Source organism: Cynara cardunculus (assembly GCF_001531365.2).
Source record: "Cynara cardunculus var. scolymus isolate 2C chromosome LG 8, CcrdV1, whole genome shotgun sequence".
Taxonomy (NCBI): Eukaryota; Viridiplantae; Streptophyta; class Magnoliopsida; order Asterales; family Asteraceae; genus Cynara; species Cynara cardunculus.
Window position 1 is genome coordinate 4,843,109 of NC_037535.1, and position 18,012 is coordinate 4,861,120.

At 32.6% G+C, this 18,012-nt stretch overlaps 1 protein-coding gene and 1 pseudogene across 1 annotated transcript; both read left to right on the top strand.

Annotated features, from left to right (window-relative positions):
• The first annotated feature begins 1,648 nt into the window (after positions 1 to 1,648).
• On the top strand, positions 1,649 to 2,268 carry LOC112516841 (annotated as a pseudogene).
• A 10,536-nt stretch (positions 2,269 to 12,804) lies between these two features.
• LOC112516842 lies at positions 12,805 to 13,128 on the top strand. Its single transcript, XM_025124076.1, has one exon. It carries the CDS (start codon positions 12,805 to 12,807, stop codon positions 13,126 to 13,128), a length of 324 nt encoding a protein of 107 aa, XP_024979844.1.
• The last annotated feature ends 4,884 nt before the right edge of the window (positions 13,129 to 18,012 follow it).

An 18,012-nucleotide genomic window follows, 5' to 3' on the forward strand; every position in this document is an offset into this window, starting at 1 on the left:
AGATGAACCAGTTGCTCTTGAAATCGAGATGGATACCTAATCGAGAGATCGAGATGGATAGAACTAATCGAGAGATCGAGAAGAAGACGGTAGGCGACGCAAGGCGATTTCAAGAGAGATCGATTGAGAGAGATGTCTGGTAGGCGACGGTAAGAGGGTTTCAGACTCTGGTAGGCAAAGAGAGGATTTCAGACTCTGGTAGGCGACGCAATGAATAAGAGGTTTTCAGACTTTAGGATCCCTCTAAATAATTCAGACCTTTTGAGAGTTTTTAAGCACTTAATTTTTAAAAAAACAAACGCACTTAATGCCTCAACGTCTGACCGATTCAGACATAAGAGGCAATTAAGTGGTTTTTTTAGAAAAACAAACAGACCCTTATTTAGTAAGTGTTTAGTAAAAGACCCCTTAGATTCTTTTTCCTTTTTCATTCGTTAAACTTCCTTTGTTTCTCCTCTTTCCTCAACCTAGCTATATATCTTTGCTCAATGGATGTCGAGGAAACTTGTGGTTATGGCCATGGCTAAACCGTGTAGTTGATTATGGATCGAGTTACTTAATACATATGAAAGTTATATCAATACGTACTTGAATTGTTTAAATTTGGGAAATTAAACAAAGGAAAGACCAATTTGACGGTGGGTATTTATACCGTTAATAAGCATAATTTTTAAAATTAGGCACAAATAAATGTAATCGATAAGATTAAAGAATAAAAGTATAATTGTTAAATCTTTTTAATGATATATAACCTAGAAAAATCAGAAACATTCCATAAATAATCATTTGACTTGGCTTCCTTTTTCTCATAGCTTGGTTATCTCGTGTTTCAACAACACTATTCATTGTCTGATTGTCATCTTTAAGATTAAGATTAGTCGAGATTTATGCAAAATTCATGGTTACCGAAAACAGCTAAAGAAGAATATGAAACACAGACTTTAAAAGATAAGCTTTTTCATTTTACGTGTTAGGCCAATATACGTGTGTGTGTTTGTGTGTATATATATATAAGGTATATTTCAAATGAAACCATATTCATTTGTACAACCAATGCAACCCAATTAATTGAGATATTTATATAAATGATTAGAGTTCATTTATTATGATTTGAATATTTATAGAAGATAAATATGATTCATTAATTATGATTAATACTTTATATTATGAAACAATCAAAACTTCTATGAAATTACATATTCATCAGATTAAATGGACGGTTGAGATTGAGTTGTATTGGTTGTACAAATTTAAAGGGTTGTATAATAACTCACTCCTCTCTCTCTCTCTCTCTCTCTATATATATATATATATATATATATGGGAAAAGTTCAAAAAAACCCAACGGACTTTACTGTTTGGAACGATTAAGTCCTTGGACAATTTTTTGGAATAAATAAACCCTTGGACTTTACAAAATTTGTTAAATAAATCCTTAGATTTTACAAAACTTATTAAATAAATCTTCATCCCTTAAAATCGTAACCTGTAACCTGAATAGAAGGTAACTTAAATTAAAAAAAACTTAAAGAATCCTAAAAACTCATCTCCCTCCATCGCTCCCTCCCCTCCCGTCTCCTTCTCCCTCTCGCACACCGTTTGAGACCACATCACCCCTTCCCTTCCCTTCCCTTCCCATCCCAACAAAATGGTCTCACCGGAAACAACTCCTCCTCCTCCTCCTCCGGCCACCGTCAGTCCCCGGATTTCCTTCTCCGGCGATTTCCTCGACGATGCAAACTTCATCTGTATTACCCCACAAGATAAATAAAAGGAGATCAAAACAAGGACCGGCGAGTTTGAGTTTCTGTCCGGCGACCATGCTGACCGCCGACGAACTCTTCTTTGAAGGAAAATTACTCCCCTTTTGGCAGAATGAAAAGCTGAATAAAATCAGCATAAAACCTGAAAAAGTGGTTGCAAAAGAGGCAGTGACGATGAAAGAAGATGAAAACAACAACAACAACAACAGAATGAGTTGGTTTATCGACGAAGATCCTTCTCCTCGACCACCAAGATGCACAGTTCTATGGAAGGAGCTATTACGGTTGAAGAAACAAAGAGCATCTTCAGTACTTTCACCATCTTCATCCACTTCTTCTAACTCTTCTTCAAACTCCATTGATGATCAAGATTCAAGCAAGAAAAAGAAGCAGCAGCAGGTTAAGAGAATTAAATAAAGGGTTAGAGAGAACCAGATCCAGTGGTATAAAGATTAGACCCATGATCAATCCTGTAAACTTGATTTCAAGATTTTCGATAACATGAATACAAGTTGCGATCATGATCAAGGAATTGGTGGGTCCAAAAATGGATTACAGGGAGCAACCCTGAAGAACAAACCCAAAAGACACAACAACATCAATGTACCAGCTCGTCGCCGCCATTAACTTTTGGTAAAATTATGTCCAAAATTTGTATGCAGATTATTATGCTTTGGATACAACTTTTGTATATTTTACGAATAGTAATGAGAATGGTATATTKGTTTTTTGTAATGTAAGTACTTTTTTCGTTCAAAAAATATTTATGAACTTGATCGTTCAAAATATGAAAATTCATTGTTTTTTCGTACCTTTTTCACTAACAAAATGTATTTAACAAATTTTAGAAAGTCCAAGGACTTATTTAACAGGTTTTGTAAAGTTCAAGGACTTATTTAACAGGTTTTGTAAAATCCAAGAGTTTATTTGTTCCAAAAAATTGTCCAAGGACTTAATCGTTCCAAACAGTAAAGTCCGTTGATTTTTTTTGAACTTTTCCCTATATATATATATATATACATATATATATATATATGTATATATATATATATATATATATATATATATATTTAAATGTTATGTTTAATTGTAAATAGTTGTATCACAACTCACAAGCATGCGTAGATGCATGTACTAAAATAAATTAATAACAAGAACAAGAGTCCCGTGCTTCTCTTCTTCACCTTCACTTTGCAAATTTTAATGCACGCATGTTACACGTATATTAAAACTATAAATCATATATATTAAGATTATAAATTGACGGGTCGATCAATAATTAATAAAACAAAATACTATATCAAAAATGTGTTAAAATGATCAAGTTTATACATATGAAGGTCAATAGTTCCCTATCTGTGTTCATGTAACACAATTTTTAGCAAGTGATTTGACTTCTTAAAACTTAGGTTGTTTACTAAATGCTTACAGAGCATCGACACTTACCCGGGTAACTGCTTACATGATGAATAGTTGCATATGAGATCAGGGGCGGATCCCTATAGGGGCCTTTGGGGGCCATGCCCCCCCCCCCCCCGGTTTTTATACATAAATACTATAACTAAGGTATTAAAAACATATATATTAAGTAGCTTAGTTGGCAATGTTGCTCAACCTTCATACTTTGAGGTTGCTGTTTCAAATCCCATCCCAATCAATTTTTTTGAACTTTATATAAATTATTAATATTTAATTATATATATTAGTTTTTATATAATATATTAATTATATGTAAATATAAGTTTTTTAAAGTAAATTACACCGGTATTACTATTTCTCGGTTAATACTTTGAATATTTAAGTTTTTAGAGTAAATAATATAATATATTAATTATATGTAAATAATGTTTAAATTGGTATTTACTATTTTTCTCTTAATACTTTGAATGTTTCGAGTTTTAATATTACATTAATCAATCTTTTTCTAAAATTTAATAGTCTAAAAATAAATCATTTAGATTTACAAAWTTTTACAATAATATAGCATCTTCAACATATTCTTCAAAAAATTTCCAAAATGGATGATTAAAACTCTATTAAAACCATACTCGAGCTCCCCGCCCCAGCCAATCTCCCATTGGCAGGAAAGTCGTTTCGATCCAATCCATTCTTGGGATCAAATAAAGACAAAAAATTATATGTTTTCTCTCATTGTAATCAATTTTTGTTTACACTCTCTCATGTTTTCTCCGTTTTGGAGAATTTTGGAGAGTCTGTTGTAGCAAAAATATGCCTAAAATCTCCATTTTCTCAATTTTGAAAAATCTATTGAAGATGCTCTTATATTTCGGCCCCCCGGACTACAACGGTTGTGTTCCGCCCCTGTATGAGATGCACTTTAAGGAATTAAAACCTTACCCCGTAAGTTAAGTTAAAGTGTCATGCTTTTACGGGTAAGCGCTCAACGGGTGAACGTTGCATAACCGGTCTTTAGACTCAGAAAAGATTGTAATTTCCTCGTAATTTATTCATTTAAAACCGACAATTTCAGAAAGAAATGAATAAGAAATAAGCCAAAATTAGAAGTCAAATACCATTAAAATTCTATAACATTTGGGAATCAAACTACAAATCACTCGTCACTAAATTGAGCATCCCCACACACCCTTTTGTTTAATCGATCTAATCACAACACAATAGCGACTATTTCTGATTTCGGTGGCCGTAGTTGTCGAACAAGAAAGAAATTGCAGAGTCGAGAAGTCGTGTTTGTTTGTCGAACAATAAGGAAATTGCAGAGTCGTGAAGTCGTGTTTGTTCGTTGAACAATAAAGAAATTGCAGGAGTAGAGGAGTCATGTTTGTTCGTCAAGTCGAGGAGTGGTATTGGCACTCACCGGGAAAACAAAGCATAGAAGGAGGAGCGGGGAGGAGTTGAATCAACGATGATAAAAAGTGCTAGGGATTTGGCTAGAAGCATAAGTGCAATAAATGGGGTGGGGGTGAGATTCAAAGTGATCAAAAGTCCAGATCCCTTCTTACGTTTTTCACAATTAACTCCTATTCTCATACGATCCTTCGTCTATATATACATACTAGTTGTGTACCGCATGATGCAGCTCGGGTGAATCACAATTCTGAAGCAATAACTCAGCTTTCAATCATGTAGTTTCGTTCTATTCCATGTCCCTCTCAATACAAAAAATCATCTAAACATATCACTGTATAATCGACAGGTATGCAAAACTAATTCAATTCGTTGAGCTTTCATTTACTAATAGTATGCCCTTGGAGCAAGTCCTCGACCATCATTAGAACCCGCAGACATCGAATTCAAAGGTTAAATAAAACTGAAGCAAAGAAAGAAGCTTCATAGGAAGAAATCAATCAGCCATGATGAAAGACGATCAAGTATCTAGCAGTAAGAAAGACTCTCTAAAGCACGAATGGATGCTAATCTGATAGATTTACTGTGATGATCGATAAGCCGTAGTAGATTCTTTATGGAAATGAGGTTCTCATATGCTCTCTAAAAATCATCTTATTTTTTCGCTACACTTTTCCCTTTTGTCATGTAGTTCCTTCTCTAAAGGTAACATTTAGATACACGTCGAAATACTTCTCTAAAACCCATTTTCCTTATAGTGAAACTTAAGTCCAATCAAGTATTATATCATGTCGTAGTCTGTAAACCTAATATTGGCACTTCTGATCAACCATTGGTCCTGAAAATAAGCTATTAAAGTTGACTAGCTGAGGAGTTCGAAAATCACATCATCGATATCTGTACAAATTACAGACACTGCACAACTCAAGTTGTTGGTTATATAAGAATCCCTCAACCCTTTCGGGCCTTCGCTCAAGCTTATGGAAAGGGTTGAGGGATTAGGTTTTTGTAATCCTACTCGATCCATCCTTGCGATTGTGGTTGTTCCTCCAGACTCTAGCAGAATCCTTGTCGGTTGTGGTTGATTGTACGAATCATCTTCCGAAAATCCTCACCTCTTGGTAAGTCAATTGTTAGGATTGGTACCGAGTTTGTATACCCCCTTGTTCAACCTCCAATTCTCTTCAAAAATGAAAAAATAACTGTTTGTTTTAACTAGAGTCGATTGTACGTTTCGAAGCTTAGAATCAGAACCAAAGTCGTTTTAGTTGAGAGATTAAACTGATATTAATTGAATTTCAACTTTGAGTCACGAAATTGCAATTCTAAAACAGACTCTTGTTAGCATTTGAGACCTTGGAAGTTGGAATCGAGATTGGTATCGTTTAATGAAAATTAGAAAATTTTCACGAATTCATTTCACGCTATTAGGCTTCCAAAATATAGAATTAGGTAGTGTTTAGCAACTTAGGGGCAGTTTACCAAACACTTACCCGGTAAACACTTACCAATAAATTTAATACTATCATTTACTTATCGAATAAGATTTTAGTCCACCAAACCGGTATTGTATACAACAATTTACTCAGTAAGTGCTTACCATGGTAAGAGTCGTCGCATTCACTTACCGGGTAAGACTCTTGGTCCTTATCTTGCTTTTACCGGGTAAGACTCTTGGTCCTTATCTTGCTCTTACCGGGTAAATTTTTTTATCCTTACCATATTCATCCAGTAAGGTAAAATGACTTGCAATATATATATATATATATATATATATATATATATATAAGGGCACGTTCAAATGAAAACCGTGCATTTCTAAGAAACCGTGTAAACTAATTTCGACCAATAGAAAAATTTCATTTTTTTAATTAAATTTAATCAATAAGGGTATTTCGGTATATTTTCAATTAAATAAGGAAATTATTAATAAATTTTAATTAAGGAAACGTAATAAAGGAAATTTTATAAATTGTAACATTTAAATATTTAATTATATTATAATTTAAAAATTTTGAACTAAATATATTGTGATGCGATTGAATCTGCTGGTGAATCTGCTGGTGAATCTTGAAGATTGTAAGGCATAATGTAATGAATTCATCAAATCATGATTGAAAAAAGAAATTAATACAAATGAAACAGGTTTCATAAAAATGAAACAGGTTTCATAAAAATGAAACAGGTTTCATGAAAATGAAACTGGTTCATGTCATAATTGAACAATGAGTAGTGAAACATTTTCATGGTGAACTCGTTTCATTGATGGTGTATTTGATCCATTTAGTAGATGAAGTGGAAAATAAAACGGATGCATACTGTATTTGGTTCGTCATGAAATAATTGCATGATGAATCAGTTGCAGAATTTTGAAGATTGTAATCTGCTTCAGAATCTTGAAGATTGTAAGGGTTAAAGGAATGAATTCATCAAATCACGGGTTAAATAAGGAAATTAATGTACATGAAATAGGTTTCATGAAGGTGAAACTGGTTCATGGCGTAATTGAACCAAGAGTAGTGAAACGGGTGCATAATGTATTTGGTTCGTCATGAAATAATTGCATGATGAAACGGGTACATGATGAATCTGCTCCATAATCTTGAAGATTGTAATATGCTACAGAATCTTTAAGATTGTAAGGATTAAAGGAATGAATTCATCAAATCAGGAGCGAAATAAACTAATCTATGTACATGAAACAAGTTTCATGAAGGTGAAACTAGTTGATGGCGTAATTGAACAATGAGTAGTGAACTGGTTTGATGGTGAACCCCGTTTCAGTGATGGTGTAGTTGATCCATTTAGTAGGTGAAATGCAAAATGAAACAGATGCATAATGTATGCGGTTTGTCATGAAATAATTACATGCTGAAATGGATTCATGAAGAAGCCGGTGCGTTTTGAAATAATTTCATAATGAATAGGGTGCATATTTACATGGGTGTGTGAAGGACATTGAAACAATTTCAGGATAAGGAATAAAAAGACTGATGCATTAACGAAATTATTTCATAACAAATAGAAAATTTTAATTTCCTAAAATAAAGAATAATGTCCTTCAATAGGATGTTACATAATATGTATTTTTGTTTACCATTTTGTCTTTATTGCTGATATAAAAATAATTTTTTAATACATATATTTTTTAATTTCCTAAAATAAAGTAAACTAATCTTGACCATTGATCAAGAAAATGGATGGATGAGATTAGTTTACACGGTTTACACAAATGAAGGCGATTTTCATTTGAACGCTCATATATATAGGGGTGGGTTCAAATAAAAACCACTCAATTTGTAAAAACCGTGAAAACTTCATTCAATCAATCATAATTTTTCATTTTGTTCATTTTTTTGTAATTATGAGAGGTTGATTAACCATTTTTATTGTGGAGGGTGTTAATCATGGATGTTATCATATTCATTATTTTAATTTTAAAGAAATACATGAAACAATTTTATTAAAATTTCATTAAGTAGTATATGAAATAATTTCATAACCACATATGAAACAACTTCATCAAAAAAAAGTATTATATGAAACAATTTCACAAAATTAACAATTTAATGAAAAAAATTTATAAGATTAATGATGGATGAGAGTAGTTTTTACGGTTTTTACAAATTAAAGTGATTTTTATTTGAGCGCTCCTCTATATATATATATATATATATATATATGTGTGTGTGTGTGTTTTGCTTGGAATATATACTTTGGTTAGCTTGTGCTTGTATGGTTGTACCAGTGGGGCTTCCTTGTCTAGATTTAGAGAAACGATAAGCACGAACTTACTACACTTTTGCCTGTGAACTTCATTCTTAATTACTTCTATACATCAACATAATATTCATCAATCGAAACCGGCCCCATAAATGTCTTTTTAACCAATCCTATCATCTCTTAAAATGTATTTTGGATTATATGTTTTTATCAAGAATTTCTTTTCGCTTATCGCTACTATTAATTTTCTTGATTGTGGCTATCAAAAAGCTCTGAAATTTAGTGATTTAGAGCATAATAATCGACATGATATCAGGTGAGTCTCATGATCTGTAACTATAGGCTTTTGACATCGCTTCAAACCCATCCATTTTAATCTACAAGTTGAATTTGTTGTTCTAAATGAATCTGTGTATGACTTCCCAAAAGTTGTAGTTAGGAAATTGTCATAAAACACTCATGAAAAGATGGTGTAAGAAGACTTCTTGCACCCATTATTGTACATTGATTTTTTCTGGAACTTACTTTAATTCCAGGGCCGTTCCAAGGGAGGGCGGCACTAGTGCACGTCCAAGGCCCAAAATATCAAGGGTTCAAAATTTTTTCTTAAAATACAATAGTAGTTTAAAAGAAAAGAAACCAAAAAATTGTAGCACATAATAAGAGGCTAAAGAATTTAGTAGATAATAAGGGTCCAAAAATATATCAACTAATTACATTGGAGAAGAAAATTATAAAAGGTCATTCATTATATACTATTATTTATTGTCTCTCTAATTTTTTTTATCTCCAACAATGTCCAATGATATTAGTTATTGCTAACTCTATATGTTTGATTGTTTTCATTCTTCAACAATTCAACGTTAAGATCATGTGCTTGTTATTGTTATATATTTTTGTTGGATATTTTATCAATTTCTACTTCTATTGATTATTGCTATTTTATTATCTTGTTGTAATTGTTTTTATTGACTATTGTTATCTATTCTTACTTCTACATAAAATATTTTACTATTGTTTGACACTCAATCTATTGTTTTTATAATTTGTGACGTGTTAATCAATAAATTTTTTCTTAGCATGTTACACGTCGTGTTTTATGGTTTTGTGATTAATCAATAAAAATTTTCTACTAGATGTATTTAGTAATTTCTCTTATATATATCATGTTCCATAAACTTTTAATCTTAATATCTTATTTTAGTTTGAACAAAAAAAGAAAGGAAAATAGAATTTAAATATTTTCATCAATTGTTTGACTTATATATCTTTCATTGAGATTTCACCACACCACAAGATTCTATTTAAGTGCTCAAACAATCATTTGTTGAGCTTTCATATTATATGTTTAATTCATTATTTATTCTTATTGGATCTCAATAGATCATCTTTTCTTTCATATTCTTATTGATTATCATTTGTTTACTTATCTAGAAAACCTTGATAATCTTCTTTATTATTGATCTCTCATTGACCCTCACGATTACTTCATTCACACGAATTCTCTTTTTGTATTAAAATAACACATATTTCTTATTATGAACTAAAAAAATTCTTTCTTTTTACAAAGAAACTATCAACCATAGTTTCTATACAATTGGTTTCAAATTACCTAATAAGAAGCATATAAATTTAAGTACTCTCTATATATCTATAATAAAGATAAATAAGATTTCTTTCCTCGGTGAATTATTAACATTTCTTGTACTCAATTTTTACTAATGAAAAACATTTATTGAATTTTTTTTCGTACTTACCGAGAGTCACTACAAGAAAAGTGAGTTTTGACGATGCGTCTTTTAGCAATGACATGTTTCCGCCACAAGTTATAGCGACGACATGTTATATACTCTTTGTGATGATAAATGGACTTTTAACGATGACAAAAATCGTTGCAAAAAGCCTTATTTTTTACAATGGGCCTTGTTTTTATGTTTGCCCAGGACCAATAAAATGTCAGGAACGAGCTTGTTTAGTTAAATCCCATAACATCAAATTGGTATGTTTCATCTCTCTTCTTTGGAGCCATGTGGCATGAAAAAGCTTGGTTCCCTTATTTGATTGAGATCTCTCATTTCAAACCTTGTCTTTTTTTATTTATTTGGTTCCGTTTCTTTTTTCTGTTGAATTCATTCATAAAAAGGTCCTTTTTTTTTGCTGGTAAAGTACGAGTTTGACATAAAATTAGGACTCGTCAAGGTAAATGAGGACGATAACTGATGAAATGAGATGGGTTTTATAGGTTTGGGTAATTTCTAGTATGTGCTTTATCAGATTGATCGTGTCTTCCATCAATCGTGCACCCTCACGACCATGACCCACTTGATATCTTCGTTATCATGCAACTATATATGCTACTTAATTTTTCATCTAGTGCATTTCACTCGGTTGCTCATATTTCATTAAAGGTCCAGGTTCAAATCCAATGAAAAATAAGAATCCCCTTGTGGTCATGGAGGTTCAAATGTGGTGACTCCGGGCTATCTGCAAAGCAGGTGGTCGTCTGGGATTAGTCGGCTCGCATAGCGGGTTGGATATCCAAGTTAATTAAAAAAAAATCTATAGCAACGATAATTGAAGCATCACCGACAACAATAAAATAGATTTACCGTAGAGATTTTATCTCGGTATGAATTTCATTGCTCACGGTCGCAAGAGCAAAAATTAATCTTTCCAGCTTGAATAGAAAACCATAATTTCTCGATCACCTCTCTCTAATCTCCATACTCATTGCTTAGGGTAAAGATGGTTGTTTAATTAATTCCGACGATAAACCGCCTTGACCGGCGGCGGCCACCGGTTTCTCCCATGAAGGACCGAGTCCACCGTCTCTTTTTACCCAAAATTAATGTGTTTCTAGCCCCCACCACCATTTTAAATATAGGCCACGAACCCAACTTGGTGGTTAATTGGTCAATCAATGCATGTCTATGAATTCGAAGTCAATTTCTTTTATATTTAATGTGCATGAACAGCAAACTGTGGGTTCATATGTGTATTCCAAGAAACAACTGCAACTGCCATAAATGAATGATTTTGATATTTTTAAACAATAATCAGAGTAATCCAAAGTCAAATTAAATTATATTTTGTATAATACCAAGTGTATTTGTATTTAATTGTAAATTGAAAATTAAATTCTTTTAAATTTAACTTTTAGAGGTAAGTGTTGATCAGGATGAGAGGTCTGATTAAGGTAAGTGTTGAATAAGGGGTTGTTTGGCAGTTGCTGAATGATTAAGTGGTTAAAATGATTAAGAGACTCTCATGATATAGTGCAAAATGAAATATAATTGTTTGGTAATTGTTTACAATGAAATTAGGCGTTGAATGGTTAAGGGACACCCAAGATACAAAATCATTCAAAGGGTTTTTAGAACCATTAAGAGTGAAATCTTTTTTTTGCTAAACAAGATTCAGCTCTTAGCGATTCAGAAGTTGTCTCTTAATACAACTATTAAGAAGGTAAACAAACAACTCCTTAAATTTATTGTTTACCATCTTACATCTCCCTACTAAATCTTTGAGGTGCTTGATTCTAAAGTGTTCAAGGAAGATTTGACTTGTAACACGGGTGGTAGAGAGCGATATGAACCAGTAAACCCTTCACGCTACGACGCAAGTGGCATAAAAGTGGCGAACATAATGGTGGAAGATAAGAGAGAGTTATGATTCTTACAGTTTTTCTTGAAAAAAGGTTTCCGAAATTGCCTTGATTGTTTCTTTCGTCACCCTGGTCAGTGTAAGGGGTAAATTAGAGAATGTGCACCTTTTTTCTCCAGATAAATACACTTTTAACTATGTCTTTGATCAGGGAATTGTCAGAGGCATGCATGGTAAGTGGTCAGAGTTTCATGTTATTTTGGTAATCATCTCATCTTTTATAATAAAAACCTCATACAGATTAGAGATGGTAAAGAGGTAGCAAGAGACTAGTAAACTTTGGTTTTTATCAAATCATAAAATGTCAGAAGGCGTCCTTGAGGTAATCTCGTAGTTCCTACACGGTGGAGATGGTGGGGTCGGTCCATGAATTCATCCAGATGAATATTGTTAACCCTTTTATTATTATTTAAAAACAAATTATACCTACTTTTGCTAGCGAAAGTATATGATGGTCATTTAATAAGCCGTAAAATCGAATAAAAAACCAAATATTATTCCAAGTTTGTGTAGGAACTCATTTGATTCTTTGTTGAAGTCTTCTCCAGTTTTGACCAAGCATGTGATCAATTAGTCGAATATAGAATATGGTAATAATAAAATAAGAATAATTTATTATCATATTGACCGTTTTGTCATGAATTTGACCAATCAACTACATTAATCATACATATATTCATGTAAAATTCTATCAAACTAAAGGGTATCTATGTAATTTCGCGACCACGAAAGTCATATATATACACCAAAACCTCAACTCCTCCATGGTTTGCCTCACCAATTAGAATCTTGATTCTTTACAATTTCAGAAAACACAAATTCTAGCCGAATGACCACAAAAACTTATGCTTTCTATTCAAATAGTAAGTCTCAGCCACAGCGAGAGACATGTTTATGTTCTCCGACCAACCATCCGGGGTCGTTCAGGTGCAGCCGCCACCGGAACCTCCACAAGGTTCCTAGCCGACGGGTAGCTAGCCGTGGCTCATTGGAGCTGGCATTGGTTGCAAAATCTAACTCGGTGAAGGCGTTTATGCGATTGATGATAAAGCCGTCGAGCCATGATGTTCAAAGGAGGAGGAATTTCCAGCAAAAGCCCACTAGGTTTTGCTTGTTGAATGGCAATGGAATCGGACTCGCATTAGTTTCTTGATCATGGCATAGCTTTCTTTAACTAGTTGAAAATATATCTATTCATTTTTCATCGAATTCTTTTTTATTTTTCATTAACTTTGTAATTTGAATTATGGTGTATAAAGTAGTAAAAGGCGTTTATGGGCCTATACTTGTAAATAAGAACCATATATTAGATCATCTGTTATTTTATACTGTGAAAACATTGAGTATATGTGAAAGTACAGTTTTATTTTACAATGTGAAACAAAATATATGTATATATTGTCACATCATGAAACAACATGGCATTTCACATTCACTGATTCATAATTTGAGTCAAAACATATTAAGTGGCGGACCCATGATCTTTTGTCGAACGGATGCACCTTTAAGTTGATTGAAGGCCCGTAAAGTCATGGTTTGATCATGTGAGAAAATCAACACGATTTGACCTGGGGGAAAGTCATGGATTTCGTTGATTTGAGGAATAAAAATAGATGTTTGCAAATGGAATTGAACTTTTAAAGAATACGTCTTAGGCGTAAAATCCTATTTTTAGCCTAATTCCACCGTTTCAAGGGGTTTTTTTTTTCAATTTTTTTGTTGATTTCGGAGAGTTTGATAGATTTTCTCGGTTTTTCGGTTGATAACCCTTTTTTTTTATAATACCCATAGCACTCTTAGGGACAGTTTGTTTTTAATAAAAAAGCTCTTAATGTCCTCTTAAGTCTGAATCGGTCAGACATAAGAGGATTCAGTGTGTTTGTTTTTTGTTTTCAATTAAGAGCTTAAACTTTTAGGTCTGAAAATTTAAGTGGTTGAGAAACCTCTTATTACCTCTTATTCCAAATCGTCGTCTACCTACTCTGATCTCTTTGCGCTCGATTTCTCTGGATCAACTCTTCTGTCTCGATCTCTCAACTCTCAACTCTGTCAATTGTCGATCCATATCAACTCTCGATCTCTCATCTTCAAACTTCAGATTTCAGACGCAAAAAATAAACAGTCTAATTAATTCAGATTTCAGACTTCAACACCACCTCTTAAAAATCAGAAGTGAATTCAAACTTCAGACTTCAGCACCTCTTAAAAAACAAACGCCACCTTAATGTTTAGTTCATACATCTTCATAGCCAAAAAAAAAAGTCTACTTGAGATATTCAGTTGAGCAGGTAATTAGAACCCCCTACATCCTTCATATGTCCACCCCAGTACATAGTTATTAGTTCCTATGATTCTCGACCTTTTTATAGATATCAACTGATTATTCCCTGTACATATATATCTACAAATTAAGTCGTTGTCTCTAGCAGTCATTCATACATATGTAAATAAATACATGCATGCTCGCATGTATATTGTCTACATACATACACAATAAATATATGCATGCTTATATATTTATATATAGCCATATGTTTATTTGAGGAGTGCTCATGAAAAGTAGAGAAGTGATCCTAGCCCTTCCATTGAAAAACTACGGTCAGGATTTGAGGGGATAATTTTGCAACATTGGATAATTCGGTCGAATGCTAACAACTATGCAGAAGATAGAGGAGCAGTTTTCTAGCTTTTACAAATAGATGACAAATAATTGCATATGTGAACTCATGTGATTCACATGTCAACTATATGTGTATATGTGAACCTTTGTGATTCACATATGAACTATATTTCATATGTGAATCCGTGTGATTCATATATAAACTATTTAATTGATTAACATATGAACTGTATGTTCATATGTGAACTCATGTGATTCACATATGAACTATTTAATTGATTTACATATGAACTATATGCTCGTATTTGAACCCTTGTCATTCACATATAAACTATTTAACTGATTGACATATGAACCCATGTGATTCAGATATAAACTACTTAACTGATTCATATATGAACCCGATTATGATTCACATATGAACTATTTAAAGGATTCACGTATAAACCTGATCACGATTCATATATGAACTATTTTAAGTAATTCACGTATAAATTATTTGATTGATTCACATATAAATCTTAGATTCACATATAGCATTATAATTTTAGAATCAAAATCAACATATTGCTCAAGATCGTCTTTCGGATTGGGACTCACTGAAAAAATTCAAGATTTGATCGAAAAAGAATTAAGAAATTTAATCATTTTGATAATCTAAAATTGCGATATATGATCGAGAAAAAATTGAGAGAAATTTAAACGTCCAATGATGTCCTATAAACTTCTTATAAGTAGTCCTACAAAATAAGTCTTATAAAACAATCTATTAAGACATTTATAAATTGATAACGTTTTATAAACCTAATTTTATCATAGTAAACCCCTCTCTCTGTATATTTAGTTTGAGATGGAAAACTACGAAAAATAAAAATATAAGTATTAATTTATATATTTTTAACATATTATTAATGACAATTCGATCAAAGAAACAATTAGAAAGAAAAATAAAAACTATAATATAATATTTTTTTATTAATCAACCATTATATAGTAAATGACTCACTTTAATTTCTTAGCTTATTGATTTCGCTTTTTATACAAGGGTGGTATCTGATCGGTTTAAGTTTGTGCTTTAAAGGTTAAAAGTCTCTAAAAGTCTCATGTTCAAATCCAAGAAGAAATAAAAATCATTTTGTGGCCATGGAGGTTCAAATATAGTGACTCCAAACTACCCGTAAAGCAGCTGATTGTCCTGAAACTGGTCGGTTCATATAGCAGGTTGGATATCAAGTCAATTAAAAAACATTTTTTATTAAGAAAATTGTTTAAAAAGAAAAAAAAAAGGTGTTGTTCCAAGATAGTGGCCGAATGCTTTTGGTCAACTAAAATCAAGTTGCCATGAAAATACAGTTCTCGGTTGACTCATTCTACAACCTTCCTTCCAAAGTTTCTTTAATAAAATAAATTTCTTTTTATATCTATTAATTAAGAAAATTGTGTTTAAAAGTACTGATTGCTATTTTTAGAAATATATTTTCAAGATAGACATTTAAGTATAGTTTGTTTGCATTTTTACAACTAATTTAATCCAATTAACTTTGGCCAATCGATCCAATCTAATTCATAATTGGGTTAGGTTAAATCGATTCTAAATATTAGATATTACAATTGATTATTTATTACATTTGATTTGATTTCTCGAAAAAGTTAAACCAATTATCCGTATATTTCACTTAAATATCCATATAAATCCAATACAATGCATCTTTATTGATGTACGTGTATACATATATAACTGGATTCTAATTGGATTGAATTGGTTCATTTGTATTCGTTGTGTTCATGTGATATTGAACCAAAATGGATATGCACGACCTAGACTTGCGATTTTGGATAATCGGGCTAAATGTGCCAAATTCAAGAGTGAATAGCAGATAAGGTGTAGGGGCACGTTACATGTTCAGCTATGTCAAATTATTCAGTAGGCATGAAAATGAACCAAACGACCTATCCATTCCATGCTAGGCAGTCGACCTAGGTAGTCAGTCATGAATAACAGCTAAAACATGTTTTTTCTAGGTTATTAATTGTAGTTCTTCACCTAGTTTCTTCCTTATATGATTTTTGGTGCCAATGTTGAGATTTACATGTACATTCATCGATGTATCATCGTTAAGGTAAGATCTCATCATAATTCCTCTATTGATTATCAATATATAAAGGCATCTCACCTGTCCTTATGACGTTTGATTAGTCACTTGTTACATTATGACGTTTGATGAAATTTTGTACTGTATGGAGTATGGATACTACAAAGCTTCATATTGCCACTTTACACATGAAATATGTATGTATAAACAGCATAAACTACATTGCACCTCATCATGAAATACGGTGCAGTATTTTGCGGTTTGAGGTATCTACAATTTGGATTGTGGTTTTGAAAATGCTAAAACTGCATATGTAGTTTGGTTTGCAGTTTTGACTCTAAACCACACCATACCGCGAACACCCCTCTATTCCTATTACTGATATTGTTGATACCGATGGTGTTGCAGGTCCCAAGGCCTCTATACCTAACACTATTATGGAGTTGATTGTAATTGGGTGCCTTTCCACCATTCCACCTCCCACCTGTAGTTGGTTTGCCATCTCCCAACTATAATATTGAAACTATCGAGGTTAGGTTGAGTTTGAATCAAGATGGAGTCGTTGATGAAGTTTGTGGCCATGTTGAAGACTCTTGGAAGACTCTTAGGAACTTATCACAAATAGGACTTAAGTTAACAATCTAAAATGCATCCAATGTCGTTTTTGAAGATTTTTATAACTATGAAGACATGTAATAGTACTTTATGGACTTGAAGCCATGAATACAAAGATGCAATTATTGGAGAATAACCTAACTTGGTCTATGACTTCACATTAAGAATGAACTATGACATTGGTTGCAAATAGATTCTCAAGATCAAGAATGATTAGTGATACAAGGATAGACTGATAACCAATGAGTACCCACCGTAAGATCTCATATTGGTTGGAGAAGGGAACAATGGTTGCATTATAAATGGACTTTATACATCCTCTATCAAATGTGCTTTAAAACTGTGATTCTAAGTGTGAACAAAGAGGACAATATATGTTACGGTTGGTCTAAGATATTACAAATGGTATCAGAGTTGGGAACCAGACTGGTGTACTAGCAAGGACGTTGAGCTCCCAAGGGGATTGTGTATGATGAGATCTTTACCCATCGTTAGAAACATTTCCATTTGTATCTTATATGATTGGATTGAGATGTTAAACCCATAAAATAAAGGGATTGTGTATGATGAGACATTTACCCACCGGTTAGAAACATTTCCATTTGTTTCTTGTTGTTCTTTGGTGCTTCACAAGACTTAGATTTGTAGCAACTTATTGTGAAAACCACCTTCCTCCATGATCGCTTAGGGAAGAAGTGTGTATGGAACA

Bases quoted from the DNA above. Each gene is read 5' to 3' on its own strand.
- LOC112516842 (XM_025124076.1), top strand. From the start codon at position 12,805: ATGACCACAAAAACTTATGCTTTCTATTCAAATAGTAAGTCTCAGCCA.